At 52.4% G+C, this 25,546-nt stretch overlaps 11 protein-coding genes and 1 non-coding gene across 12 annotated transcripts; 7 read left to right on the forward strand and 5 right to left on the reverse strand.

Annotated features, from left to right (window-relative positions):
• Positions 1-25: 25 nt before the first annotated feature.
• J4E92_001182 (uncharacterized protein) lies at positions 26-1,321 on the reverse strand (the record flags this gene model as incomplete). Its single annotated transcript, XM_051492596.1, has 1 exon — positions 26-1,321. The coding sequence occupies one exon, from the start codon at positions 1,319-1,321 to the stop codon at positions 26-28; it is 1,296 nt and encodes a 431-aa protein (XP_051358108.1).
• Positions 1,322-1,918: 597 nt separating this feature from the next.
• On the reverse strand, positions 1,919-6,463 carry J4E92_001183 (uncharacterized protein; the record flags this gene model as incomplete). Its single annotated transcript, XM_051492597.1, has 5 exons — positions 1,919-3,297; positions 3,345-4,519; positions 4,573-4,877; positions 4,957-5,553; positions 5,633-6,463. 5 exons carry the CDS (start codon positions 6,461-6,463, stop codon positions 1,919-1,921), a joined length of 4,287 nt encoding a protein of 1,428 aa, XP_051358109.1.
• A 1,853-nt stretch (positions 6,464-8,316) lies between these two features.
• On the forward strand, positions 8,317-8,455 carry J4E92_001184. The gene has a single exon. It is a non-coding gene; the product is annotated as a tRNA-Gly (tRNA).
• A 253-nt stretch (positions 8,456-8,708) lies between these two features.
• Positions 8,709-9,575, forward strand: J4E92_001185 (uncharacterized protein; the record flags this gene model as incomplete). Its single annotated transcript, XM_051492598.1, has 1 exon — positions 8,709-9,575. One exon carries the CDS (start codon positions 8,709-8,711, stop codon positions 9,573-9,575), a length of 867 nt encoding a protein of 288 aa, XP_051358110.1.
• Positions 9,576-9,921: 346 nt separating this feature from the next.
• J4E92_001186 (uncharacterized protein) lies at positions 9,922-11,241 on the forward strand (the record flags this gene model as incomplete). The annotated part of the gene is made up of 1 exon (XM_051492599.1): positions 9,922-11,241. The coding sequence occupies one exon, from the start codon at positions 9,922-9,924 to the stop codon at positions 11,239-11,241; it is 1,320 nt and encodes a 439-aa protein (XP_051358111.1).
• A 2,592-nt stretch (positions 11,242-13,833) lies between these two features.
• On the forward strand, positions 13,834-15,246 carry J4E92_001187 (uncharacterized protein; the record flags this gene model as incomplete). The annotated part of the gene is made up of 7 exons (XM_051492600.1): positions 13,834-13,957; positions 14,022-14,084; positions 14,142-14,313; positions 14,363-14,554; positions 14,603-14,668; positions 14,719-14,848; positions 14,905-15,246. The coding sequence occupies 7 exons, from the start codon at positions 13,834-13,836 to the stop codon at positions 15,244-15,246; spliced, it is 1,089 nt and encodes a 362-aa protein (XP_051358112.1).
• Positions 15,247-15,849: 603 nt separating this feature from the next.
• J4E92_001188 (uncharacterized protein) lies at positions 15,850-17,161 on the forward strand (the record flags this gene model as incomplete). The annotated part of the gene is made up of 3 exons (XM_051492601.1): positions 15,850-16,147; positions 16,201-16,330; positions 16,390-17,161. 3 exons carry the CDS (start codon positions 15,850-15,852, stop codon positions 17,159-17,161), a joined length of 1,200 nt encoding a protein of 399 aa, XP_051358113.1.
• Positions 17,162-18,168: 1,007 nt separating this feature from the next.
• On the reverse strand, positions 18,169-18,607 carry J4E92_001189 (uncharacterized protein; the record flags this gene model as incomplete). The annotated part of the gene is made up of 2 exons (XM_051492602.1): positions 18,169-18,381; positions 18,431-18,607. The coding sequence occupies 2 exons, from the start codon at positions 18,605-18,607 to the stop codon at positions 18,169-18,171; spliced, it is 390 nt and encodes a 129-aa protein (XP_051358114.1).
• Positions 18,608-18,956: 349 nt separating this feature from the next.
• On the forward strand, positions 18,957-20,134 carry J4E92_001190 (uncharacterized protein; the record flags this gene model as incomplete). Its single annotated transcript, XM_051492603.1, has 2 exons — positions 18,957-19,736; positions 19,796-20,134. The coding sequence occupies 2 exons, from the start codon at positions 18,957-18,959 to the stop codon at positions 20,132-20,134; spliced, it is 1,119 nt and encodes a 372-aa protein (XP_051358115.1).
• Positions 20,135-20,639: 505 nt separating this feature from the next.
• J4E92_001191 (uncharacterized protein) lies at positions 20,640-22,056 on the forward strand (the record flags this gene model as incomplete). Its single annotated transcript, XM_051492604.1, has 3 exons — positions 20,640-20,648; positions 20,743-20,807; positions 21,003-22,056. The coding sequence occupies 3 exons, from the start codon at positions 20,640-20,642 to the stop codon at positions 22,054-22,056; spliced, it is 1,128 nt and encodes a 375-aa protein (XP_051358116.1).
• A 275-nt stretch (positions 22,057-22,331) lies between these two features.
• Positions 22,332-22,940, reverse strand: UBC7 (Ubiquitin-conjugating enzyme E2 7; the record flags this gene model as incomplete). Its single annotated transcript, XM_051492605.1, has 2 exons — positions 22,332-22,585; positions 22,697-22,940. The coding sequence occupies 2 exons, from the start codon at positions 22,938-22,940 to the stop codon at positions 22,332-22,334; spliced, it is 498 nt and encodes a 165-aa protein (XP_051358117.1).
• A 473-nt stretch (positions 22,941-23,413) lies between these two features.
• On the reverse strand, positions 23,414-25,459 carry J4E92_001193 (uncharacterized protein; the record flags this gene model as incomplete). Its single annotated transcript, XM_051492606.1, has 2 exons — positions 23,414-24,035; positions 24,084-25,459. The coding sequence occupies 2 exons, from the start codon at positions 25,457-25,459 to the stop codon at positions 23,414-23,416; spliced, it is 1,998 nt and encodes a 665-aa protein (XP_051358118.1).
• Positions 25,460-25,546: the final 87 nt, after the last annotated feature.

The raw sequence follows: 25,546 nt of genomic DNA on the forward strand, positions 1-25,546 counted from the left end.
TACCCTCCAGCCAGACACAAGTCGTCTAGCTGAAGATAGCAGCAGCCGCCGAAGGCCTGGGGGGAGTCGGGTTGAGAAGACCATCCTCCTCTTCAACATCGTCTTCAACATCTAGGGGAGGGCTATCGTCGCGGACTACAATGTCGGTGTCGATAGTGGTGAGGAGGGTGTTGCCATCCGCGTCCGCCTCCATCTCGACGTCGTGCATGCTCATCTCAACGTCGTCGTGTACCGGCTCGATGTTCTCGTCGTTCTCGCCCTCGTCTGGGTACTGAGGCTCGTCGTTCTCGTGGAGCTCTTCGGGGAATTCGTCATCGTTTGCCTCCTCGGGTGAGTCTTCGGCGTACTCGTCTCTCTCCTGCTGCTGCAGCGCGGCAACAGCCTGCATGTCTTCCTCGTCTTCAATGAGGTCTTGTTGACCGTTCATGTCGATACCGCCGTCACTGTCCTCTTGATATTGATCACGATCCTGCTCTGAAGACACAAGCGCATCCTGGGCATCTTCAACTTCAACGACTACGCCGTCCTCTTGCTCCTCTGCGGCAGGAGACTCGTCCGCTTCGATGAGGTCGTGGAGGTATTGGTCGATCTGCGCGATGTATCGGTCGGGGATTTGGCGCACGGTGTGGCCGCGCATCTTGCGAGGGGCGAGGGGCTTCGACGGCTTCGTGATTTGCTTTGGAGCAATACCAGCGGCAGCGGCAGCGGCCTTGGGCGGACGTCCACGTCTAGAAGTTGGCTTCGGAGCTGGCTTCGGAACTGGCTCGCTCTTCTTAGCTGGCAGTCGCGTGCGCAATTTGGATCGCATGCGAGGATCGAGGCGGCGAGCGGGGGGCTCGGGCTTGGTCTTGTTGGTGTTACGAGGAGACGACCTTTTGCCGATGCGAGGGGAGCCAGCGACGCGGTGAAGGTCGACTGCAGCGCGCGCTGGACGGCCACGCTTGGGTGTAGCTGGAGCTTGCTCTGCAACAGCCTCTTTCTTAGGGCGTCCACGACTCTTGGCCGGCGCATCTTCTTCTTGTACAGTGACGGCGTCCTTCTTGGGCCTTCCTCTGCCCTTCTTGACTGCTACTACTGCTGCGGCTTCTTCTTCGACAGTGGGTTCCGGCGCAACCTTGGCCTGGCGACCGCGTTTCTTGGGCTCCGGCGCGGCTTCGACGGGCTCTTCAGCTTGTGCTTTCGCAGGGCGACCGCGCTTCTTCGGGGGCTCGGCGACGACATCGGCTTTGGCGGCGCGACCTCGCTTCATTGGCAATGCGACAGGCGCTTCTTCAACCGCGGCGGCGGCCTTGCCGCGAGGAGTACGTGCTTTCGGGGGCATTGCAGGGTCGCGATGGGTTCTGAGGGAATGCGCGATGGCAATTGAGTATCGTGGCGCGTTATAAAAACGCGTTTGGGGAAAGTCGCGTTGGTTGTTGGTTGTCGGTGGGTCGAGCTGTGGAGTGCGAGAAGCCGCGTCTCACTCTCTCACTCACTAGCGCTGTCGCGGTGCACGTGTATAAAGTCACTAAGAACGACAGTCAACTAGAAATTTTCTTTGTACGGGCTTGTAGGCCTGCCTTCACTTCTGAAAGCTTTAGTTGCCATTGGGTAGCAAGATCGATCCTCAAGTATTAGGTTGAGTCTTTCACAAATGCACACTCGCAGTTATGAAGCCGCTCAAGGTCGCCGCATGGTTTAGGAAACACGCTTTCGCAAGAAATTACAATATATTACACATAGCAAGCTTGACCCTGCTCTAGGATCAGATGCCATATCTAAGTAAGGTATAAAGTAGTCTAAAGATAGAACTTTTAGAGATGAACAGAAGAAGAATACAAAGCCCAGACTCCAAACGTTGACCAAGAACGCCGATGCATTAGCGAGAAATAGGCAATTTATCCTGAGCAACAAGCGGCAAGAACACAAAGGCGCCCACTCACTCCGCCTTCTTACTCGCCTTGGTCCTCAGCTTCATGAGAACATAGACCAACGCGTAACTCGAGATGGCGAAGATGACACAGATCGCTGCGTCCCTCCATCCGTAGTAGTAGTCGTTCAAGTTGACCGTGTACAGGTAGTCGCTACCTCTGGTGTATTGACAGACTCTGCAGTCGGCAGTAGCATCAGGGTTGACGAGATTCGTGCGACTGCCTGGTCCAGCCATCCACGCTTGCAGATAATCGCTGCAAGTCTGGCCAGCTGGAGGATCGAACATTGCAAACTCAGACTCGGAGCATTTGATCTCCCAATCAAAGTCTGTGAAGACGAGCAACGACCCCATGAGGTAGTTGAAGGGGTTCATCCAGTAAATCCAGTAGCGCCAAAATTCCTGGATCTGCGCATAGGGCACAAGGACACCGCAGAAAGAGACTAGGACTCCAATGATGAGGGGGTTGACCAGCGAGGCAAATACGGCGTTCGGAGCGTACGCCGCAACGAACTGGCCGATACCCGTGTAGATGAACTGATAGATGAGCATGACGAAGAACACGGCGCCTGCCTTGTTGGAGTCCGAAGGAAGGCCAGCAGTGTAGTAGAAGCAGACGTAGTAGAGAATGGCGCAGATGATGAGATACGGAATCTCAGAGACGACGAGGCCGGTGACGAAGGCGATCCAAGAGTACATCTTCGACTTCTTCTCACGTGTTTCGTAGATGTCGCGACGGTCGATGAAGAGGGGCTGTAGTTGCGCAATAACACCTGGTGCGACGAAGATGTAGTTGAACAGAGAGAAGAGGATGAGCTGCTGGTCGGCGACGGTGTTGCCAATCTTCCAGAAACTGAAACCAATCAAGAGTGCGGTACCGATGTGAAGGGCGAACTTGTTGTTAACGTAGTCGACGTTGCGGTACATGCTGACGTTGGCCCTGTTGGTGACAATCTTGGTTTGTGTCCAGAGACTCGTCGCGAACTCATGGCCGTCATCCGTGGTACCGGGCTCTTTACCAGCAGCGTCGGTGATGATATGGTCGAGGTCTTGGTGCATGCGTGCAGCTTCTGGCGAATCTAGCCAGACTTGGTGCCAATCTTTGCCCTGTGTACCTGTAACCACGTCGATCATGTGTTCTGCTGGGTTGGCACCCGGAGGGCATGGAGCATCGTATCGTTCAAAGTATTCCTTGATGGTAGAAGCGTTGTCACCGATGTCACCGAAGTACACGGTCTTGCCGCCCTTTGCGAGAAGCAGAAGAGTGTCGAATTGGGCGAAGAGCAGAGCGGACGGTTGATGAATGGTAACCAAGACGGCCTGGCCGACGTCGGCAAGCTTGCGAAGGAATCGAACGGTGTTGAAAGCGGCTTGGCCGTCCAAACCAGCTAGATAGTGTTAGCGATGTACTTGATAGGTGGTCACATATACTTACAGGTAGGCTCATCGAGGAAGATCAAAATGGAAGGCTTAGAAACAAGCTCGACACCAATAGTGACGCGCTTGCGCTGCTCAACCGATAATCCGGCTCCAACACGACCGATCAATGTATGTTCCAGGTCGTGTAGCTCGAGCAGATCGATGATAGTGTCGACGTAAGCCAGCTTCTCCTCGCGTGGGGTATCGCGGCTTTGACGAAGGAGGGCGGAAAACTCGAGTGCTTCCCGGACGGTCGCGAAAGGCTCGTGGACATCGAGTTGCTCGCAGTAGCCCGCGGAACGTTGGAATGAAACAGGAAGTGGACGGCCGTCGACGAGGATCTCTCCATGGATAGTGCCATCTGTCTTTCGCTGAGCCAATACATCCAAGAGGGTTGTCTTGCCAGCACCAGATGAGCCCATCAAGGCTCCCAACATTCCCGGCTTGACGTAGCCGTGAACATTATCCAAAAGCGTGCGGTCACCAGATGGAGTCTTGACAACGTATGATAGATTGCGCCAGGTGAAGACAGAGGTGTTGCGCATGAGGTTGGCACTCAAGTCCTGGGTCTCAGTAGCCTTTTCGTCGGCGCCGTCGGTTCTGGGGCTCTTCTCATTTGCTTGAGCTTCTTCGTCGCCAGGTGTGATAGAGCGTGGGACCTTCTTCTTGTTCTCGCGGGGGATTAGGAGAGCGCCTCCAGAGCTGGCTGAGTCGTCCCATCGGAGTGTGAAGAAGATGGTCAGGCCCACGAAGAGGAACCACCAGGCAAACAGAATACCGACGTTGCGCCAGATGTGGCCCTTGGCGTAAGAAAGGCTCTCCAGGTAATCGTCACCACTGACCGAGGTAGCTCCAGGCTTAGCTCCGCCAACACCTGCGCAAGCTTGGTTGACGCCGTTTTGGTATTGAGGAAGGAAGTTCGGAATGAGGTTGTTGTTGACACAAGGGATGTCTTGACCAGAGAACTCGTTCGCCATCAGAGACTCGAAGCCATAGCTCAAAGGATCAATCCAGTAGATCCAAACGAACCATGGATGCATCGCGGGCTTCGGGATCTGGTATCCGATGTAGAGAATGAGAGCTGTGATGGAGAAACCCGAAACCTTGGAAGCGGCGTCGAAGTTGGGGAAGGCGGCGCCGACCATGCGGAAGAAGGCAGTCATGACGAAGGTGACGACGTATACGACGAACCTGTCAAAGCGTGTTAGTACGACTCATGTGTAAGATAAGCTTCCATCGCCTACCATGCAGTAAAGAAAGCAGCAGCTGTAGCCTTCAAAGCCACCATCCAGTACAGCACTACCATAAACATAGTGACTTGGAACAGTAGAATCGGGACATCGGCTGCGATCTGGGCGATACAGAAAGCTGCCGGGTTGTAGAAAGCGAAGTTCTTGTGTTTGGCGAGGATAGGGCGACCGAAGAAGCTGTCCGTAACCTCCGACATGGCTAGCAATGCGTTGAAGAGGAGAGCCAAGAAGAGAGCTCCTCCCTTGACGAACAGACCAGAAGAGGTCGCGGGGGCGTTGTAGAAGAGCGAACCGGCGATCTAAGAGCGGAGTCAGTCATAAATTCGAATACATCTTGTGACACTGCATAGTAGCTCGGAGTGGAATGGTGAGACTTACGAGTGCCTGGAAGAGTGTAGAACCTTGCTTGATGATGAACGTCGCTTTGTCTCCCCAGAGGATCTGGTATTGCCGAGCCACACAGGCTTTCACCTGGTTATAGAACGAGACTGTCATGGGAGATGATGCTGGAAGATGCTTTGACTTGTCTATCGCCATAGCTTCGACAAAGGACTGGGTGTTCGACTTTGCGGCGTCACTTGTGGGATATGACAGTTCTTGTTCCATGGCAGCCTTGATGGAAGACCGTTGGTAGGCCTGCTCTAGCTCAATGTTGTTGCGTGGGAAGCCTTCAAATCCGGATCTGATCTGTCGCTCAGATGGTACTGTCACACCAGTGAGGAAGTCGGCAACGTTCGCACCCTCGCTGCATACGAAGCCCTGCTCTTCCATGAAGGGTCGAGCTTGTTCGCGAGTGCCGTAGAAAACTTGCTTGCCCTCGTCGAGCACGAGGACTTTGTCGAAAAGGTCGTAGATACCGTTGCCTGCCTGGTATAATGTGACGATTGTAGCAATGCCCATCGCGTCTGTCAAGCATCTGAGAGCACGAGTGTACTCTAGAGCAGTGCTTGCGTCGAGACCACGTGTGGAATTATCCTGTGTCATGTCAGCGTCCATCATTGCGGATGCGAAAGAGCTTGTTGTCCTCAGCTTCATGGATGGTTGGTGAACTTACCCAGCAGGCTACGCTGGCGCGATTGGCCAAAGTCTCGATAATAGAGACTCGTTTGCGCTCTCCGCCAGATACACCGCGAACAAAGGCGTCGCCAACCTTGGTGTCCTCGGTGTGAGATATTCCCATAGAATCCATTAAGAATGACTTGAACTTCTGGCGATACTCCTCGGGAGTGGCGGAATCCCTCGGAAGAGTACGTGGGATGTTCAGTCTTGTAGCGAAGTCCATGGTCTTGCCTACTGTGAGCGTAGGGAAGAAAAGCTCCTCTTCGGTGTTGATGACGATGTTGCCGCGATATTTTTTGGCTTCCTTGGCGTCCATCGAGCCAAAGTGCACATCGCCTTCGACTTGTGCGTACCCCTTGCGCTTGTTGGCGAGCATCTTCAGTAAGGTGGTGCATCCAGATCCAGGCCTTCCCAGCACCAGCAGCATCTCGCCCGGCTGTACGCTGCCGAAGCTGTTGTCGAGAATGGTCTTCAGTTCTGGTTTTTGTCGTGACTCCTTGATCTGCTGTGGAATGTTGAACTGGCTGAGCACATTCTCCTGCAAACGTGCGTCTGAAGGCACCACTTTGACAGTGAGCCCGCTCCATGTAACACCAAGTCTTCGTCCATCGGTTGGATCGTTTTGCTGAAGATCCTTCACATCGCTTGCCAGCCTCCATTCATCCACCTTGGTCTTGGCGGAATCGCTGTCTGCACTGTCGTCTTCTCGTTGGATGTTCTCGTCTTGTCTTGATTTGCCGGAAAATGTGCGGGATAGTGTTCGCATGATGTCTTCACCAGCGCCGGAAGGTATGTTCATACCGCTGCTCCTCCTACGGCCCTCCATTTTGGCGTTGATCGAACAGTCCGTCCAGGATTCTCGTCTTTCTGAGATGTGATGATGATAGCGACTAAAGATCGGATCCCGGAATTAGAGGTGAAAGCTTCAAGCAGGTACTACTCAAAAGAATATTGGGGTTGTAGTGATATACATGAGCCTATGGGGACTGCTGTGGGTCCTGATCGATTAGAAAAGTCTAGGGAGAGTCGGGCGTCGACATTAGCGACTCCGAGCTTACTGACGTCGCAGGCGCAATTGCGTGCATTACTTCCTTCAACGGACGAAGCAGGGGCTCACACGAGGCAGGAAGCCACGGGCACCGACTGCTGCGGAACGACTGCATACGGCCAAAATTCGGTCATCTTGATTGGTTCAAGAGGCTATCCAGGCAGCAAGTGCAGATTCGGCAGTCTAGACTGCCCTGATGCTAGATTCAGGGTCAACTAGAGACAAAGTCCCTGCTTCCTGTACTGGGCGCTGTTGTAGCGGGGCGGAGCTGAAATTGGTCCTGATAGCGTTTCTTAGCGGATGGTTTGAGGATCGATTCGGGCTCGGCCGAACGCCTGAAGCACCGAAGAGCGACCCAAACCCGTGAAAACGGTTCCACCAGGGCCTCAATGTGTCGGACATGCTCTCCGCGAGGTTTCAACTAATCGTAAAGACAGATTTGTAGCCATCGGCATGTGGAGGGCCACACTAAATTGTCGATGTGCTCTTAATGCTCGCTGTTCGTACCTTCGAGTGACCGGCTTGTTGTGCGAAATCAATATCCACACTCAACAGATTGCCGCTTTGCCTGATCACAAATCCTACGCGTTTCGACGCGACAACCTTACTTTCGTACATGTCGTACATAGTACCGTACGTACCGTACATTGCTTGTACGAACATGCGGGCGAAAGGTTGTACCGGTCGCCATCAGGGCCGATTACAGCGTGCGCTCAAGTACCGAGCGATGCGTCATGAATTTGTCGAAGCACGACACCGCTCGCGCGCAAAAGACCGAATACCGATGACGACAGTCAGCAACGCTTACGTGTAAAGACGTTTTGCTGTTCCATGGATGGCGGTGCAGAGCGGAAGTGCGGAATGTGTCTGGAGGCAGAGAGCGGGTTCCGCGGCGTCCGAATTCGAGATGGCGCCAAGGTACTTGGCATTAATTCACTCACCAGATAGCAGTGCACGTTTCAATGCTTTCGCTTGAGATTCAAATAGACGACTAGTCTAACTCACGAGGAAAGTGTTACAGGGTTAGTATACAGTAAGGATCTTTAGATACCGGTTAGCAACTTTTCGTCCCTCAGATGCGCGCGCGGACGTCATCGCATGCGACCCCGATCGTCGGGATCGGACGGCGTGCACAGTGGCTGCCGTCCCGTCCCAGGATATGCCCATGGCATACACGCATCCTTGGACGCCAGCAGCTGACACGCCTTGTCGTATACCTTGCACCATCATTGGGCACTCGAACAGCTCCAAATAAAGCGCACCTACCTGAACGCCTGAGGGGTCACATATTGTATACTAAGGTTAGCGGAATTCCTGGAAGATACCGCAGAAACAAAGAGAAGGGTTGTTCACCGTCATCTCTGTGAATGCTGCTATACACTGTCGTCGGCCTCCATATATGAGCAGACAGTGGAGGTTAAGATGCCACTAACCTTGTCAAAGTAAAGTTGCATGCAGCATGCTTTTAAGCGAGCAAATTTGACCAACCCCTCGTTCTACTCCACGAAGAGACTCATCCCATGCCGTCGTTATCTATGCAGACAGCATGGTGGTACGTTCGAGGATATGTAATGTTTTGTGAGCCGAACTTCCATCAAATCACGTGAACCAATCCTTCACTCTGATCTTCAGCATCGGTGGTTTAGTGGTAAAATTAGCCGTTGCCATCTATCTTGGACAGTTTCGGCTAGCCCCGGGTTCGGTAAGATTAGATCGTCCACTTCATTCGATCCATTGTTCTAACAACACGATAGATTCCCGGCCGATGCAACACTCACTTTCTTTTTGCTGCCATCCATCTGTGTAGCACAATCCTTTTTGCTCTTGTTTCATCTCAATCACTGCGGGCTGTACCCAGCACATCGCAGAGACCGCGTTTAAGGCTGCAACTAATGCGATCTGAAAGCTCGTCCGCACTAGATAGTTTTACGCCTCGTTTGTGTTAAACGCGCTTTCTTTCTAGTAGGACGGACGAGGTAGACTGGAAAGCGATATCCAATAGTCTTACAATAAGCCTATCACCATGGCGTGTAGCAATGCCAGCCCACTTCTTCGCCTGCCCCGCGAATTGCGCGATCGGATCTGCACATACGCCCTTCACGAGTCAGACGGCCTCATTTTCCATCGCGAAGATGACTACAAGGCATACTTCTGTACCGATTGGCGCCAACCACGGGAAGCCAATCAGCTCAAGTACACCTGCTGGCAGCTTCGCTCGGAGACACTCAAAGTCGAATGGCAGCTGAATGACCTTGTCTTTCTGGACCACTCGGAACGGCGTGGCAAGTTTATGACAAAAACACCCCCTGTACAGCTCCTAGGCTTCCTGGACATGTGCAGCGAAAGTTGGAGACAGCGAATCCGTTGCATCGTTCTGTTGGCTCAAGACCATTTTGGGGATTACGGCAGCCTCACAGATCTACGTCGCCACGTCCATGATGTAAACCTCGTCGCTTTCACCTGCGAGAACTATCCTCACATGACCGTCAGATGGCACCTCGATCTTGGACAGAAATCGCTGAGCGATCTTATCATGTACGGCCTCGTAGTAGTACGAGGTCTTCGTGGCAATGCCGTCGACGTAGAGAACATTCTCAAAGAGCTGGGAATGAAACCCGAGTCTGTCAGAATGGGGACATTCTTGCAGTCTTGGTGTCGCGAATGGAGGCGCTGCTGTGGTTTCAATGCGTACGAAAACGTACTTCCGGCGCGAAAATTCCGTATTGTCCCTTTCGGTGAGATCATGGACGCGGAAAACATTCGCATGAAGATGGGCTGGTGTGAGGCTGAAGATGAACCCACTCATTGGGATGCTCCAGGGGCCGTAGGTGCTCACTTCTTCGAGAAACGTCTTGCTCTTGCGATGGAGTGGGCAAAGAACGGGTTCTGAGACAATGGCCTAGCGCTCACACAGTCTGCCGATATCTAATGCTTCCGTTCTATTCACGACAGCATCGCTGGTTCAGGGTTATACAGTGAGCTCACGCGGCTGGGACATGGTGTTCTGCAGGTTTTGCGTTGCCTGGCCGGAGCAAAACGAGCGGATGCGCACTTCCTTCCCCGAACCGTCATGATCTGGGACGTGGCTTGCTTGCAGAATCATCTGCACACTTTCATGGTCAGACACTGAAAACAAATCGACAAGCGTGTGGTCCGGAGCAATCGTGAGTGAATGTATAAAAGGATGGCAATTCACTTCTCCAAATTACCTCGCAAATTCCCAATCTCAACTCAATATGTTGGAACGCGGGCAGCAAGCGAAAGAAGCAGCAAGATGCGACGAAATCATTCAGTTCAAACCAAACGGACCGGACAGTTTCTATTCCGATAAGCAGGGCGCGAGAGCCAAGCCTAATGAAAGACTCAAGAAGGTATTCGGTATCGACAACGCTTTCACCAACCCTGAATTGGGTTTTAAGAAAGACTTCACCACAAAAACCGAGTTTCTGATGAAGAGCGCAGCAGGATCGACAGATGAAAATAAAGATGGCGATTGGTCCGGCCTGCGCATTCAAGCGATGACCTTCTTCAGCGAATACATGGCAAGGAAGAGCGACACAGCGGTCGACTTAGCCGAGCTGACCCAGTACATCGTCTTGAAGCAATCGCTTTGTTATCTCTTCAAAAACGCCCACGCAGCACTAGAGAGCCAGGACCTCTTTACCGACATTACGTTCATCGGCCATCGAATCAATGAGCTATGGATCAAGAGCAAAATCGCAGAAACGCTTCCTGAGGACCAGCAACCGGCATGGGAGAAGGAAACTGATCTACACAAAGCTCTACGTCGCGTGACTAAGTCTCCGGTACCGGGCGGTTTCGACTCCGACTCCAACTCCGATGTTGATCCAGAGGTGCCGGAAGCGAACCCCATGAACTTCTTACTCCCCGCTTACGAAACTATGTGGCGCGTTGTCTTACGTTGTTTTCTGGAGATCAAGCATCGAGGCGCAAACGGTGGTCCAGCGTGGACATTGAGCTTGCTCCAGTATCTCGATGATTTGAAGGATGCCACAGCGATCAACCCGACGAAAGCTTTCCATAAGCCTACCGACAACCCGACTGAGACCGATATTGACCAGATACGGCCCGTAGAGATCGTCAAGGAAGCTCTGCGACTTTACCCTCCCACGCGTCGTGTACATCGCGTATTCGATGGTCAAGCACAATCCGCCGATATTGAGACTTGCCAGAGGTTTGAACTACTCGGAGGTAACGATCCCCTTGTCTATCGACCTGAGAGATGGCAAAGCATATGCCTGGAGGCAAGGCAGAACTTCTATGAGCAGCAGGGGAACTATAAGACCATCAAGGACGCCTTGAGGTCAGCTGAGGCAAAGGAAGGACACATGCCGTTCGCGCATTACTGCGCAGCCGATCATTCCAGTACAAGGGAATTTGCCTCTAAGATGATCGCGCTGCTGGTAGCAGTCCTCTGTCATGGGCTTGGAGATGAATGGGAGTTGGAAGATGCCGAGATCTTGCCACCTATTGGCACACCTCTTGATTCTGACCGCTCCGCATACGAGAAGCTGATATTGAAGCGCAAGACTTAGTGGACGATGAAGCACGGCACACAAATGATGGTCAGACGGAGAGTGTAGGACATGAGAATCATGGGGAGAGGTGATCTTACGGTTAAAGACAGACATCGACACAAAGCACTCTGAAGCGCTGGGTATCCACTGTGAATTCAGTAGCCCGTCAATACACCCATGGAAACATTCGTTGCCCAACCCTCTTGTTCCCAGCTACTCACTTGTCGTGATTGTCGCCTCGTCTGTATATCCCACGAATATCGAAGGGTTATTTGTGGACCACAAGCTTACAGTAGCAAGCTCGTATCTATACCTTGGTTTACTCGCGGCTGCCGGCAAGACGTACGGTTCGCAAACATGCACGCTGATATCTGAATCGTGTGGAAACTGAGAGCGCCTTACATCTTTGAGTGCGGCTTCTGGTAGGTTCTTGGAGAGTATCTGTCGATTGATTGTCTTTCATTCACCGGGCTGTCATTGTGCAAGTAGCCAGGTCCGTGCGCACTCTTTGTGCATTCCAACTCCCACTCAACTTCCAATTCAGCTCTTTCTTCTCGTGGATGTATCATCGCCCCCTTTCCAAATCACGCCTTCAAAGCCGCATCATCTCTACACCCCGAAAGAATATACTATCACACAGCCTTGATACAAAAAGCTGCAAGCGCTCTCGTCATGTCTCATTACACTCCTCAAACCACCAAGGCCAAGTCCCATATAGCCCCGCTCGTCAAAATATACGTCTGGCGGTGTCCGAACGAGAGCTGCAGTCACGCCAACGAGACAATAGCTAGCGAGGAGGGCAGAATTAGAGTAATATCGAGTGGTAACGAGCTCCGAGAGCCTATGTGGTATACTAGGAAGTGCGAGAAGTGTAGCGAAGAAGCTGGTAGGGGATGCTGTCTTCTCGAGGTCAAGCTCCTTCCGCCTGAGGATCAAGTGAAGGGGAAGAGGAAGAGGAAGGCACCAGTGGACGAGGACATCGAAGGGGAGCGCTGAGGTGATATGGTATCTACTCGCAAGCTCGATATATCAATCTAGCTACGTCGACGAAGTGCATGCGGCTTGACTTAGTAAGAGTTGAGAGATTCATTTGCTGGGGCGCCCATGTCGCCTTTAGGCTGGTTGTTGGTCTGAGAATGTCATCGTCTGCAACACACGATAACTTCCTTTGTTTTCGAAGCATGGTCACGATGACTGATATGGCACGCGAGATAGGTCAGATCGCGATGTGAACCTTAATCACTTGTATCGTGGAGAACGCGTCTAGATCTCCGATGCTCGGGTTCACGCGTCGTGCTAAGCCGCATCCGTCTTCGCGCGTTCTCCGGACGCGCAGGCAGGCGCAAACCTCTACTGACGTACCGAGCCAGAGCTATCAACACCCATCGACTGTGTGATTCACCTGTAAGAACTGGAAGCTTGTGGGCTAAAGAAAAGGTTGTATTGGCCCCAACACTCGGTTCTAATACAAGCAGGTAAAGAGGGAGCCATCTCTTGCGGCCCACGTTCACCCTCATTGCGCAGCCGCTGCAGCTCTCAAGTTCCTGCAGCTGATTACACATCATCGAATCCAGCAGTGCGACTTCCAAGGTTATTTCTCCGGAATGGCTCCTCCAGCGTTCGGCGCTGCACCATTGCCGACGTGGGATATGGGGCCAAGATGCAATGCCGAAACATGCCTTGTCCTATTTGAGTTGCCATTGGTTGGCTAAATGCGCTGCACGGGGCTATGGACACCACCTGCACTCCCACGACTCTCCATCAGCATATCCGCGCCAGCAAGAGTGAGCGATTATTGTCGTGGCGACCTGGCATAAATCGCTCTAACAATACCTGTTCCTTCGGCAAGGTTGTGGAATACTCAGGCGTTTGTCAGGTACTGCCAACACGGAATGTATCGCGAATCCATCGCACATCGGCATGTGCAAGCGAACACGGGCAATCATGCACAGAGAGCGTGGTTCAGGACACCGCCTTTCGGCACATACTGGGAGGGGCCGCTCCTCAATGCGAGACTAGCCCTGAAGCAAGCAGGATGAGCGTTGAAAGTCGCAAGCGAGGAACCAGTGGAAGGGTTCGTCCGCGTTCGCGCAGCGACTCCAAGATGGCATGCGCCTCAACGGGAGCCGCACCTATTCCCGCCTTTCCCGCCTATAACTCACGCCACTCGAGTCAGTAATCTCCCGTCCGAGCGGGCTATCATCCATGGCTCATGGCTATTCGCCGTCTTATGCGTGCCCAAGCGATTCGGGCGGCAAGGGCGAGGAACTCATGATAGGCTCAATTGAGGCCTTGCTGACGGCCGCCTCTACAAGTAAAGGGTCGCATCGACATGCAAGGAACCATATTCAGGCTCGGTAAAGGAATGTCATCTCATCATGAGTCTTGCCTCTCCTCAGAACCCGATCCCTGTCTTAAGAAATCCTTCCCCCAGTTTTCATCGACTCTTTCCTATCCAAATTGAGAGAATGAAGCACTGTGCAGAGATGCTGTGCTTACTCCTAAACCATGATCTTTTCAAAGAATCTATGCTTCATATAGCACAACCTACCGAGTGAACGTTTTCTAGCGCATCAGTTTGCCCACTTCCTTTTGCAACGACCTACGACGATGTCTGACCCTAATGCGACACTCATTGAGTGCCGCGCCGAGTACGCGGTTGGAAGTGCCATCATCGCCGCGCGATTCTTCACTAGATGGAAGACACTAGGATGGAGAGGATTCTACTGGGACGGTAAGCTCTGGCTGTACGAAGTGCATATGAGACATATACTGACTTCGTATCCCTACCTGTTCAGACTTTTTTGCCTTCACCTCGTGGGTATTTTTCACCTTGATCTATGTCATGGTGGAGTATCTCAGTAAGTTCACTACCGCAAGTCTTTTGGTGCTGAATCAATCCACTAATACTACTCCAGACGTCATGGGTGCGCCTATAGCCATGTCTCAAGAGCAGCGTGAAGCGCTTCCACCTGCAATGCGAAAGTCGATGCGGGAGGGCGCAAAGGGCATGTTCGCTTCTTTCTACTTCTTGATCTTTTTAGTCTGGAGTCTGAAAGGATCTCTCATCATTCTCTTCCTCCGTTTGACGTAAGTCTATTTCAGCTTCCAAATGACTAGTACTTATTCGGCGGCGCAGGAGAAGCACTAGGCTCTACTACTACGTACAGGCCGTAGCAGCTATCTCGGTGGCCGCGTGCATCGCCGCCATCATCACGCAGACAACACACTGTTTGCCATTGAAGCGGAACTGGCAGATTCTTCCTGACCCAGGCAAGGAGTGTTCAGCCGGCATTGTCATCAACATTGTGATCGCTGTCGGAAACGTCCTGTGAGTATCAATATGGAATACATTGATTAGAAGCTAACCCATTGACAGTGTAGATGCTTTGTTGCTGGTCGTACCTTTGTGGATGTTGAAAGATGCGAAAATCAGCCTCTGGCGGTAAGTTCACGCGCGACCTGAACAGCAACCAAAGCTAATCGGCATCACAGCAAGATTCGCGTCATCTTTCTCCTCTCTCTCGGTCTTTTCGTTATGGGAATGGCGATCGCTCGCTGTATCCTATCTATTGGCTCCTCTGTTGAGGTCGCTCTTTCCTCAGTATGGGCACAGCGCGAGGCTGTAAGTCACTACTTTTGACATGCCACACTACGATGATATCTAACAACTTCGAACAGATAGTGTCCATCTTTGCAGTCAACGCACCCGTCATCAACAGCCTGTTCAGAGCCGAGACGTGGAAGACACGGCACTCTTCGGACGACTACGTATCGAAAGAGTCCAACCGATCGCGATCGAACACGGGTACATTGGAGAAGATCAAGAAGAAGAAGACTGGCTTTGAGATCTATAAGATGACGGATATCGAGACGACGATGACAGACTTCGAGACAAGCAGCAAAGAGAGCACCACGGAGCTGTTCAAGGAACCCATGCTGTCTCCAGTGCCTTCACAATGGAGATGTTCGGCGCGTGGAGGGAGTCAAGATGGTCGTCCTGGGAGTAAGAGCATGGTTTGAACGATATCAGGGCGAGATACGTGCCCCTTGGGCTATCGCGACAGCGTGCCGTTTGGCGCTATTCTACGACATATAGCTTTGCTCCGCGGAGAGGTGAGGACGTCATGCACGGCTTTCGCACAAGCTCCTGATGTCTACAGTGGTTTTATACATTTAATAGAGACGACACATATAACTCGCAACTTTCGCTTCCACCTAGAACTGCTCGTTACAACTGAAGGCGACTTGATGCCCACGACAGTCAAAATCATCCCACTTGAGCCGTTGAGATTATGACCTGCAAGATAAGGCCAAACCCAGCAATAGCAGCCACGACGGTGTCCCGAATTGAGTCATGGGCATGTGTTAACGTACGCTAAGGATCAACTCCCTGAGCAACCCCACATCTGCCAAGATCTTATTGCCGTCCGCGGTATGAGACATCCCGTGGGATGACTGGGGTGTTTTGGGAAGTGGACCTGAAGAGTCGTGAACATGCAATTGTGTAGTAAACAACAGAGAAGCATGAATCATGTCGACGTTCCTTAAGTACTGTCCACTGTCCGGCTTCTTAACGGCGGATCAACCCATTCATAAACTCAAGCACCATCTAGAGTATACATCATGACATCTATCATCAGCACTCTGGATGCAATTCATCCCTCACGATTCTCCACAGATGCCGAGCGCTTCGAAGCCAAAGAAGCAGCGCGTCGTTTACTAACCCGCCTCGAAACACCATTCGAGCAAGGCTGGAGACTGTCGTTCGAGACACCCGTGCTCGTAGCCGGCGTCCAGACTATCCTCGACCTTGGTATCTGGAAGAAATGGATGGAAGCCGACAAGAAGAATCCCGGTGCGCCAGTGCACTTGGATCAATTGCTGGAGTGGGCGAATACGAAGGCTGATCCGAACTTGTTGCGTGAGTTTATATCATTGCGATAAAGAAGTGTAATGCTGATTTGTGGGCTATAGGAAGGCTTCTGAGACACATCGCTGCTCTCTACGTATTGGAGGAGACGGATGTGGACACCTGGAAGCCTACACCCTACTCGCTTTCTCTCGGCGACACAGTATCGCATACCGACCAGATTACAAAGTGCGGGTACGTACCACCCAAGCCCCCAATTTACACTCAAAGACATCCAGCTAACCCAAGTTCAGCATCGACCACACCATCCCCACTGGATGTAATCTCCCCGGCTTTCTCAAAAAGTACAACTACCGCGAACCCATCGACCTGACCCAGCTCGACAACTACCGCGACATGACCAACGGAACAGACTTCTTCGCTACTTGCGCAGCGGATCCGCAAGGAAAGGGAAGTAGTTTCATGGGTCTGATGACCGCGTTGCGAAACCACAAGATGGACTGGACCGACGTATACGACACCAAGCGGATCGTCGATGGCGCGGAATTAGAGACAGGGAAGCCATTGTTCGTGGACATTGGTGGCGCTCACGGCCTCGATACCTCGCGCCTGCTGGATAAACATCCCGATCTGCCCGCCGATGTATTGATCCTGCAAGATACCCCAGAAGTCGTAGCGATGCCGATTGAAGACTTGGACAAGAGGATCGTGAAGCAGGCTTACGACTTCTTCACCCCGCAACCCCAATTGCATGCGCGCACCTACTTTTACCATGCCGTACCGCACGACTGGCCTGACGCGGACTGCGTACGCATGTTCTCGCAAGTCGCCGCTGTGTTCAAGCGCGGATACTCCAAGCTCTTGATCTACGAGGTCGTGTTGCCGAAGAAGGGTGCGACAAACTTGATGACGACGCTTGATCTGCAGCTCATGAACTGTACGAGTGGAATGGAGAGAACGGAGGAGCATTGGGCGCGATTGTTGAAGGAAGCCGGGTTTAGGATTGTGGAGATAAGTCGGCACCCGAGGGCGGTGGAAAGCGTCATCGAAGCGGATTTAATGTAGTTGTGAGCTTGTCGCTCCAGATAAGTTCGAACTTCAAACTTCCATGCCAGTTGAATGCATACCCTAATCGCATGATTTTTCCCATGCAGCACAGCCTCTTCAGTTCTGCTTCGAGGTCTCCACTTCCTGTGGAAGTAGGAAACACAATGGTGTTTAATGTCAATGGCATGTACATGGTTTCGCACGAGACCATGTGGCAGGTTTGTAGCAATCCGGCACCAATTTTGGAGACGTCAAATCGACCATGCTGCTTGTCGTAGGGTAGGCGATTTGTCTCCGAAGTGAGAGCGTAGATATAGATCATGTTGCGGATTTCGCCTGGGAGGGAAAGGAACGGTGATGCTGAGACGGCGGCTTGGTGTGCGGCTGGAGTGGTGTGGGACGAAACCGGACCCAGGATCTTGAGGTGAGTTTTTGGTGGTCGTCTTCTAGGCTTGGAGACCTTGGACGGATTTTTGAAGGAAGATCGTGTGGTTGTGGAGGGGTTGTGGCCGTCTGGCTCAGAATTTTCGATCGTGACTGGTGACTCCTGGGAGAGCTTTGAGGCGTACGAGCCCTCCCTCGTCGGACTGTTGCAAGATGTATGCATAGTACTGAGGAAGTCGATGTGTGGTGCGATGGTGTTGGTGTTGGAATGAGGGTGATGTAGGCTCTAGGGCTATATATAAAAAGTCAAGAGGTGAGTAAGAAGTTGCTTGTAGTCTGCAACAATGCAATATTTTTCGGCTATTGTTGGATTCGGACCATAGCATTACGGGTCACTGCTCGCTACCATACCGCGGCGACCAATTCACCTTCACTTCTGCCACTGTCATTGCCTACAATAGTCAGCACGGACCCTATCACAGCACTCGAACGCAATACTAACGATATGACTGGTCCGAACACATTTCGTACTTGGCTTGCGCCAGCCCTCAAAGACACTCCAGGCATGGCGCCATACATACGCAGCGCGCAACTCGCAGTGAGAGCGCGCGTCTCGAGTTACACATCCATAGTCGGCTCCTTCAAAGCGTCACCGCGCTCTTCTGCCCCGCAAACGTACTCTCCTCAAACTCGATCTTCGTGATATGCTGCCCAGGCACAACGATGAGTCCGACGTAGCGACTGTTCCAAGCGACAGATGCAGATGGATTTCCCGACTCTTCCACCGCCTTGCGAATCGTCTCGGCTGATGGCGCACGGTACTCGTGTGCGAGTGCAAGAATGACATTACGGTCCTATATCAAGTTAATACAGCACGACTCCCCACACGTCATGACCTCGTACTTTGTCTGTGCATTTCATCTGGCCTCCGAATACTCGCCCGTCACTGGCGTGTATGCGCAAGTTCTTCCCGATGAACTGGCTCAGCCAGAAGGTGGCTTGCTCGTTGTCCATTTTGGTGGTCTTGTTCGCTCGAGGGAAGAGCCAGCTGTAGCGGTTGGTCCTCCTAGGGGCTAACATTTCGCTTGCCGGGAAAGAGGGACCGCAATGTGGCTGTGTCACACCTGAGGCTGGAGCTGAGGCTGGAGTCGTGGCTGCCCTGTCGGAGAAAGCGAAAGTGCCGCCGACGTGGCTTGGCGCGTTTGACGCGTTTGCGCCAAATTTCTGGACTTTGCCCACGCCATGCGACCAGGGCATTCAGCACACACCATACCATGTATTCAATACGGCGGGGCTGCCAATCGGCATTGCTGCGATCAGAAAACATCTGCCTTTACGCCAATGGCTCTAGACGCGCATTTTCGCGCACTGCGGTGAGCTCAAGAGGTCCGCATCACCCCCGAATCGCCTTCGTACATACACTCTACTAATGCGAACATCAGGCGCTCTCCCCAATTTCCTCCCACCATCTTCTCCCGAACTATCCAAGCTCTTATCGACCTTCAACTCCCAAATCCTCCTCCCCGAACACTTGACCAAAGAGCAACAGAAGCTCGTATACTCGCAAGAAAGCCGCGCAAAACTCGAAGCCGAGCCTATAGAGATTACCTTGGGAGAGGTCACCCTGCCTCTTGAACACCTCGACCGCAATAGGCTACCGAATCGTTACAAGCGGCTCAAGGCAATTTGTGACCAAAGCGAAACCAAGGAGGACTGGGAGAATGTTGTCAGATGCTTGGAGGGATTCCAAGAGGCCGGGATCAAGGTCCACTGGCAGTGGCAGGAGCTCGTTATCAGGAAGTTGAACCTTGCAGGCATGCAGCATCTTGTTCTGAAGGCGTTGCAACGAGCAAAGGAAACCGGCGTCAAGCTGAACAATTACGGTGTTTTGCGTGCGGTGTTGAGGACTGTGCACGACAAAGCGGCTCTGGCCGATTGGGCACAGGATGATACAATCAAGGCGCACAAACTGGCGAAGCAAGTGGTGGAGCTCATGGAGGACGAGGAACACTATGTAGGCAAGAGACCGGTGAAACCGCGCGGAAAACCAGACAAGTTTGCCGAAGGCGACTACAGAGGGAGGCCATCTGTGGTTGCGCTGCCGACAGAAATGGCTGCTGTACTCGCCGACAGATACGGTGGAGACAAAGAGGAGGTCAAGAAACTTTCTAGCCGTCTGGTCCACGCGTTACAGCAGAGCGGATACACGGTACATCTTCCCCCATTATCTTTCTGCATATGCGGACCAATACTGACAAAACGTTACAGACATCACTAGATGCTATATCTAGAAACTCCGACGCGAGAGCTGCTGATTTCGTAAACGTCACCAAACTTTTGGAACACATCACCGACCACTGCTACGAACTTCTCGAGGTACTTATCATATGGAACGCTCTTAAGACGTCTCGCAAAGTGCTCGGCGCTGAAATGCCCATGGCAGAAGAGGCACAGACGTTCGAGACTAGAACAAAGCTAGTATTGATCGAGGGTGTGCGGTCGCTGGACGACATGTCCAAAAACAAGGAGGGCAAGCCGCTGATGCCGGCATATGTGCGCTACATCAAGGATACTGTTGAGAAGACCCAAGGAGAAAGTTACGCATAAGAGGACTGGGCGTCAGAGCCAGCGCTGTAGTTGAGAGGCTGCTGTGTAAGCTATAGCATGTATCATAGCACTGGACGAATAAGGGCCGCATCTTTGCCAGTCTAGAACTGTAAATGTATATCAACTCGAAGACTACCCAGATTGCATCCCTCTCCGATGGAAATCGTATGCCGCCAGTAGATCGAGGTCATCGAAGACAGAGATGTCGTAATATATTGTTGAACAAACGTCATGCAGGACGGCAAACAGCGTGCCCATTCATTCCATCCCCATTGACCCAGCTATCTGACTTGCATAGAAGATAGCGCAGAGCCGCACCTATCCGCCGTTCACCGACGCAACCTGCCCAAGTCACATGCATCGTGTGGCACCAGCAAACAGCCTCGTCGCTCCTACCTCGCTCTTACCCCGCCCCCGCTTTTGTGCCTTATAGCCTGCGTGCCCCGCCACCTTTTCTTCCCTTAGCCTCAATCACGCCATATCCGCCAAATCAGCATCGACGACCATGATCCAGGTACGCCCCCAGATTTTTATATGGGTTTCCTAATGCGGTAGACTATGTCGATATGTTTATTCGTGGGGGTATGGTAGGGCTGACGGTGCGGTAGAAGCTTGAGTACTCGGTTGAGGAGCCGCTTAACCGCGAGCCGGAGCTTGAGAAGCTGGTTGAAAGGTACGTCTAGTGTTTGTTATGTGTGAGGGTGAAGGATACTGGGTTGGGAAGAGACGATGAGAGGCGCTAGTAGGGGACCAGCCGTTCACGCACGGCGTCCTGAAAGCGGGCTCGGTCGATCGTAATCCTTGGATCCAGGGCATTCAGGGTCCAATCCCAAGATCTACGCAGTCAAGATGCTGATTGAGTCTACAGCTTCATCACCCAAGACGGCTACGACCGCAATCACGGACCCATTCCCCACATCGATGCGAGCACACACAAAGTTTCCGTCGCAGGACTCGTCAACAATGAACTCTCACTTTCCATCGCAGACCTCGAAGCACTTCCTCAACACACCGTAATATGCGCACTACAATGTGCCGGAAACCGTCGTCACACCATGCGTACAAAGTTGAAGGAGGTGTCTGGAATCGACTGGTTCGATGGCGCAGTCATGAACTGCAAATGGACCGGACCTCTTCTCAAAGATGTTCTGGAGAAGGCCGGTGTCAAGGTGGAGGAAAATAAGCTCAGCGAAGCGCATGTAGCGTTCTCGTGCTACCAGACGCCGACCCAAGAAGATGAGTTCTACGGTGCTAGTATCCCACTATCCCGTGCCATGGATCGGGAGAGTTCGATTTTGCTTGCCCTTCGAATGAACGACAAGCCTCTCCCACCAAACCACGGTGCTCCCGTCCGCGTCGTCACTCCTGGTATTGCTGGAGCGAGAAGCGTCAAGTGGCTTGATTCCATTTCCGTCCAACTGACCGAGAGTCAAAGTCACTATCAGCAGCACGACTACAAAGTCCTACCTCCAGAGGCCGATTCGAAAGAAAAGGCGGAGGAGTATTGGGGCCAGGTCGATGCACTTCAAGACATGCCGGTCAACAGCGTCGTTGGAATTCCCAAATCGGGTAGTACCGTGCAGCGAGACGCAGATGAGACGATTGAAGTCAAGGGCTATGCACTGCCTAGTGGAGCGGATGGACCCATTGTCAAAGTCGAAGTCAGTGTCGATGGAGGAGCAACATGGACAGAAGCAGAGTTGATCACAGCCTATGAGGGCGAGGATGCCAAGGATGTTGAACTCAAGTGGGCGTGGGCATTATGGAAGGCAAGAGTCAAGGTTGAGAAGGGCAAGGATGTTGCGATATACAGTCGGGCAACGGACAAGAGCGGTAATGTGCAGGAGAAGTGTCCGAAGTGGAACTTTCGCGGTGTGGCTTATAATGGGTATGGGGAGGCTTCGAGTCTGGAGATTGTCTGAAGGTAATAGCAGGATGGCTGAACAGACGGTGTGGTAGATTGGACTGATTGTGTGCTTTTGGTATCCATATGGCAAGATTAGCGTGGCCTGACTTTCGCCAGCGATACAAGTTCAACCTTGTAGCGTCACATGAACCCCATCGCTTGTGGTATATTCTTCCTGAAAGATCCATAATGTCTTTATATGAACATGAGCTACAGATACCCAGCACCGCAAAGACTCCTATTACGCTATGCATCCATTATTCGTGATATCCATTCTCCATCTCAAATCCGTCACAGCCCCAGACTCTTCCGCACATTCGTCCGTACAATCTTCTCATACTCGTCGCGCTTCTCCCGCCACATGCGCGCCGCATCGACATTCGCTGGACTCTCGTCGTTTGGCTCCGCCAACATGCTCATGACGCTTATCAGAATCTTCTCCACGCTTTGTATGGGTGACCATCGTTCTGAGGCTTGTTCGTAGTGCATGGGGTCTTCGCCGGGGGCGTGGAGGATGGATATACAGACTTCGCCGTTGGGGTATACTAGATGTATTGTCAGCGCAAGTCCTGATAGCTCATACTTCTTGCTTCTCTCGCCCAGACAAGGAGACGTCCAGGGAATATCGAAGCCTTATCCTCTATCTTCGAACGTACCATTTGGATGCCACATCTCCGTCATAAACTTCATCTTTGGCGGCGCAAGCGGGTAGTCTTTCGGGAACCGTAGTTCAGCGGGGAAGACGCCGCCTTCAAAGGGTGTGCCTTCGGGTCCTTGGATCAGTGCTTCCCACACGAACATGTCGTCTTCGCTGACTGGGCCGGCGGTGATGCCTTCTGGTGGGTCGTTCGAGAGCATGCGGTATTCTTTGAAGAGGCGCTTTGAAGCTGAGGACGCCATGTTGTGTGTTGATTGGAAGCGGGGGTGTACGGGCAGAGGTGAGGGGGTCGCTCGTGTGCGCGGGGTGTGTTTGGGTTGCGGAAGGTCGGAGTCTTGGTCGCGAAGTAGGGGTATCTGTTCGGAAGCGAGTTGTAAAGCGCGCTGTGCTTCCAACTATGGGGGTTGAGCGAGGGGGTAGTTGTGCCTTTGTGGTTGAGTGAAAGTGTTCCGGATGGTGAATGACGACGGTTCCGACACGTCGGCTTTGGAGACGCGGTTTAGCGCCTGGGCACGTGCCCAATCCCTTGCTAGCCACGTGGGCAGGTACACACATGGCAAGCACGAAGAATTACACCTGACACAGTCATTGTATGCTCCAGGGCTTGTTATCACTCGGGTTTTGAACACAGCCACTTGGTGAAGTTTGGGCTCCAGCGTTCATATTGGAATTGGAAGATTTATTACAAACAGCCTAGAGATATCATTGTCTATCGCTAACCAAACACCTCAATCATGAACCGGTACTCAAGCTTCCTACCCTCATTTCTCGCCCTCGCACTCAGCATGCTACACTGATCGGCAATCTGTTGACCGATGACAGGTGGGCCGCAGAAGAAAACACCAATCTTGATCTCATCATCTTTGTTGCCATCTTTTTCGTTCAAACGATCTCCCAATACCTTGCTCATATCGTCGTAGTGCGCTTCCATAATACCCCGAATGTCGGGACGTCCGAAATGTGTAGGGTTGACAAGACCAGTGATGGGCGATTGCGGGTGCTCATCTGTGCGATGCTTTTCGAGTAGCCATCGAAATACGTGTTGGGAGATTTGCTTGCGCTTCTGCGTTACGTAGGTGTTGATGCGGATGTCGAGATCTTCGCTGTTTGGTTTCTGACGGAAGACTTCATTGAGGAGATCGGAAAACCATAAGAGGTTGTTCTTGTCGCGGACCATCCAATGTAGGTCGACTCGACGATGGTTTGTGTACGGCGAAGGCTCTTTGGGGGTTTCGTCGGGTGATGCTGGGGAGTCGTTCGCAGATTTGACGCGCTCGAGCTCGTGGTGTTGGAGATCGGTCAGTACACCCGAGAAAGGCGTTATGCCAATACCGGCACTATGGCATGTTAGCAAAGTTCCCGAAGAGACAAAGGCGATGACTTACCCAAAGACCATGCTGTACTCGAAGTCATAGAACCGCTGAGCTGGTGCACCAAATGGCCCATCAAGACCGATCTTGATGGTCTTTCGTCCTCCTTCTTTGGCCAGATCGCGGAGCGAGTTTGTCCAATCACCGTCTGCTTTGATGTGAACTTGCATAGTGTTGTTGATGCAAGTTGACACGGTAAACGGATGCCACTGGAATCGGGATAGCTGTGGAACCTGAACAAATACGTATTGGCCAGCTTTGTAGTCCCACGGGCGAGTCTTGGGCACTTGCGCAGTAATGGCGACAGTCTCGTCGTCTAGTAACTCAAGATCCGCATGAATAGGGCGGAAGCTGAGGATCAAGCGCCACACACGTTCGCAGAGAACCATGAGAGTAGGGAAAGCGAGCCAGTAGCCAAACATGGGCCACTGCAGTAGATGAGCAGTGCCGTGCGCCATCATGAAGCCAATAATGGGAAACATCAGTAGATGAGCTAACTGGAAGACCTCGTAGCTCCACTTTCGTATCTGGGGCATGCTCATCAATGCGAGGAGGTAGAACAGGCCGAGAGATGTGAGACCAGTCCATCCTGGCAATGATCGAAGGTAGTCAGTGTATGAACGTGGTACAGCGTCCTGTCCGATGACATTGGCAACTGCGTCCTGTCGATTGGGCTTACTTCCAAAGACGAAAGAGCCGCTGAGATGACCAATAGCATGTAGCGTCGCAAACACCAATGCGACGATGGACATCTTGATGTGAAAACTCTGCGACAAGTCCCAGTTGATGAACCTGGAGATGAAGTAGAAGCGCCGAAGGAATGTCGAGAGCCATCGCGACATGGACAGGATCAGAAAGAAGAATGTCGGGTACAGCACACCGGCGCATGTCTTGGACAAGACAGCTCCCCATCCGAACGCAGGCGTATACTGATCGAAGGTAAGGTACTTGACGAATTGCCAGACACCAAACCCTATCATCAAGGCAAGTACCAGACCAAGGAACATTATCTCAGGCCCTTTGACTGCCCAGTAAGCACGCGCACGCCGGTGGAGGGGCACCTGCTTCAGGTAATCGTCCTCATCCTTTGCTTCTTTCCGGTCTTGTTCCAAAGACGGTATCTCCCATGTCTTGACAGTTTTTGCGAAGATTTCTCGATTGATGTGGTCGTCTCGTGTTCCAATGACATTCCTGAGAAATTCATGCCGAGCCTCGTCGCCCCGAGATCCATGGTGGAGGTTGTGTGGTTGCGCTTTGGGTGCTATCTCCTTGTGTACTTGATCCAGCTTGCGTTCCAGCTCCCAGTAGTCGACATTGCCATCTTTGTCGTGATCGAGATCGTCAATGAACTTCTTGATTTCGTCATCCGTAAGGGGCTGTTGCAGAGCCATCGACGTCCGAGGAGCGCTGGGATAGGGTATGATCTGCTTGGGAGTAGGTGGTGGATCAGCTGCCACATGTGGCTCAACGGCAACGGT

This window comes from Alternaria infectoria (assembly GCF_024043175.1).
Source record: "Alternaria infectoria strain BMP 0036 chromosome Unknown scaffold_1, whole genome shotgun sequence".
Classification (NCBI taxonomy): domain Eukaryota; kingdom Fungi; phylum Ascomycota; class Dothideomycetes; order Pleosporales; family Pleosporaceae; genus Alternaria; species Alternaria infectoria.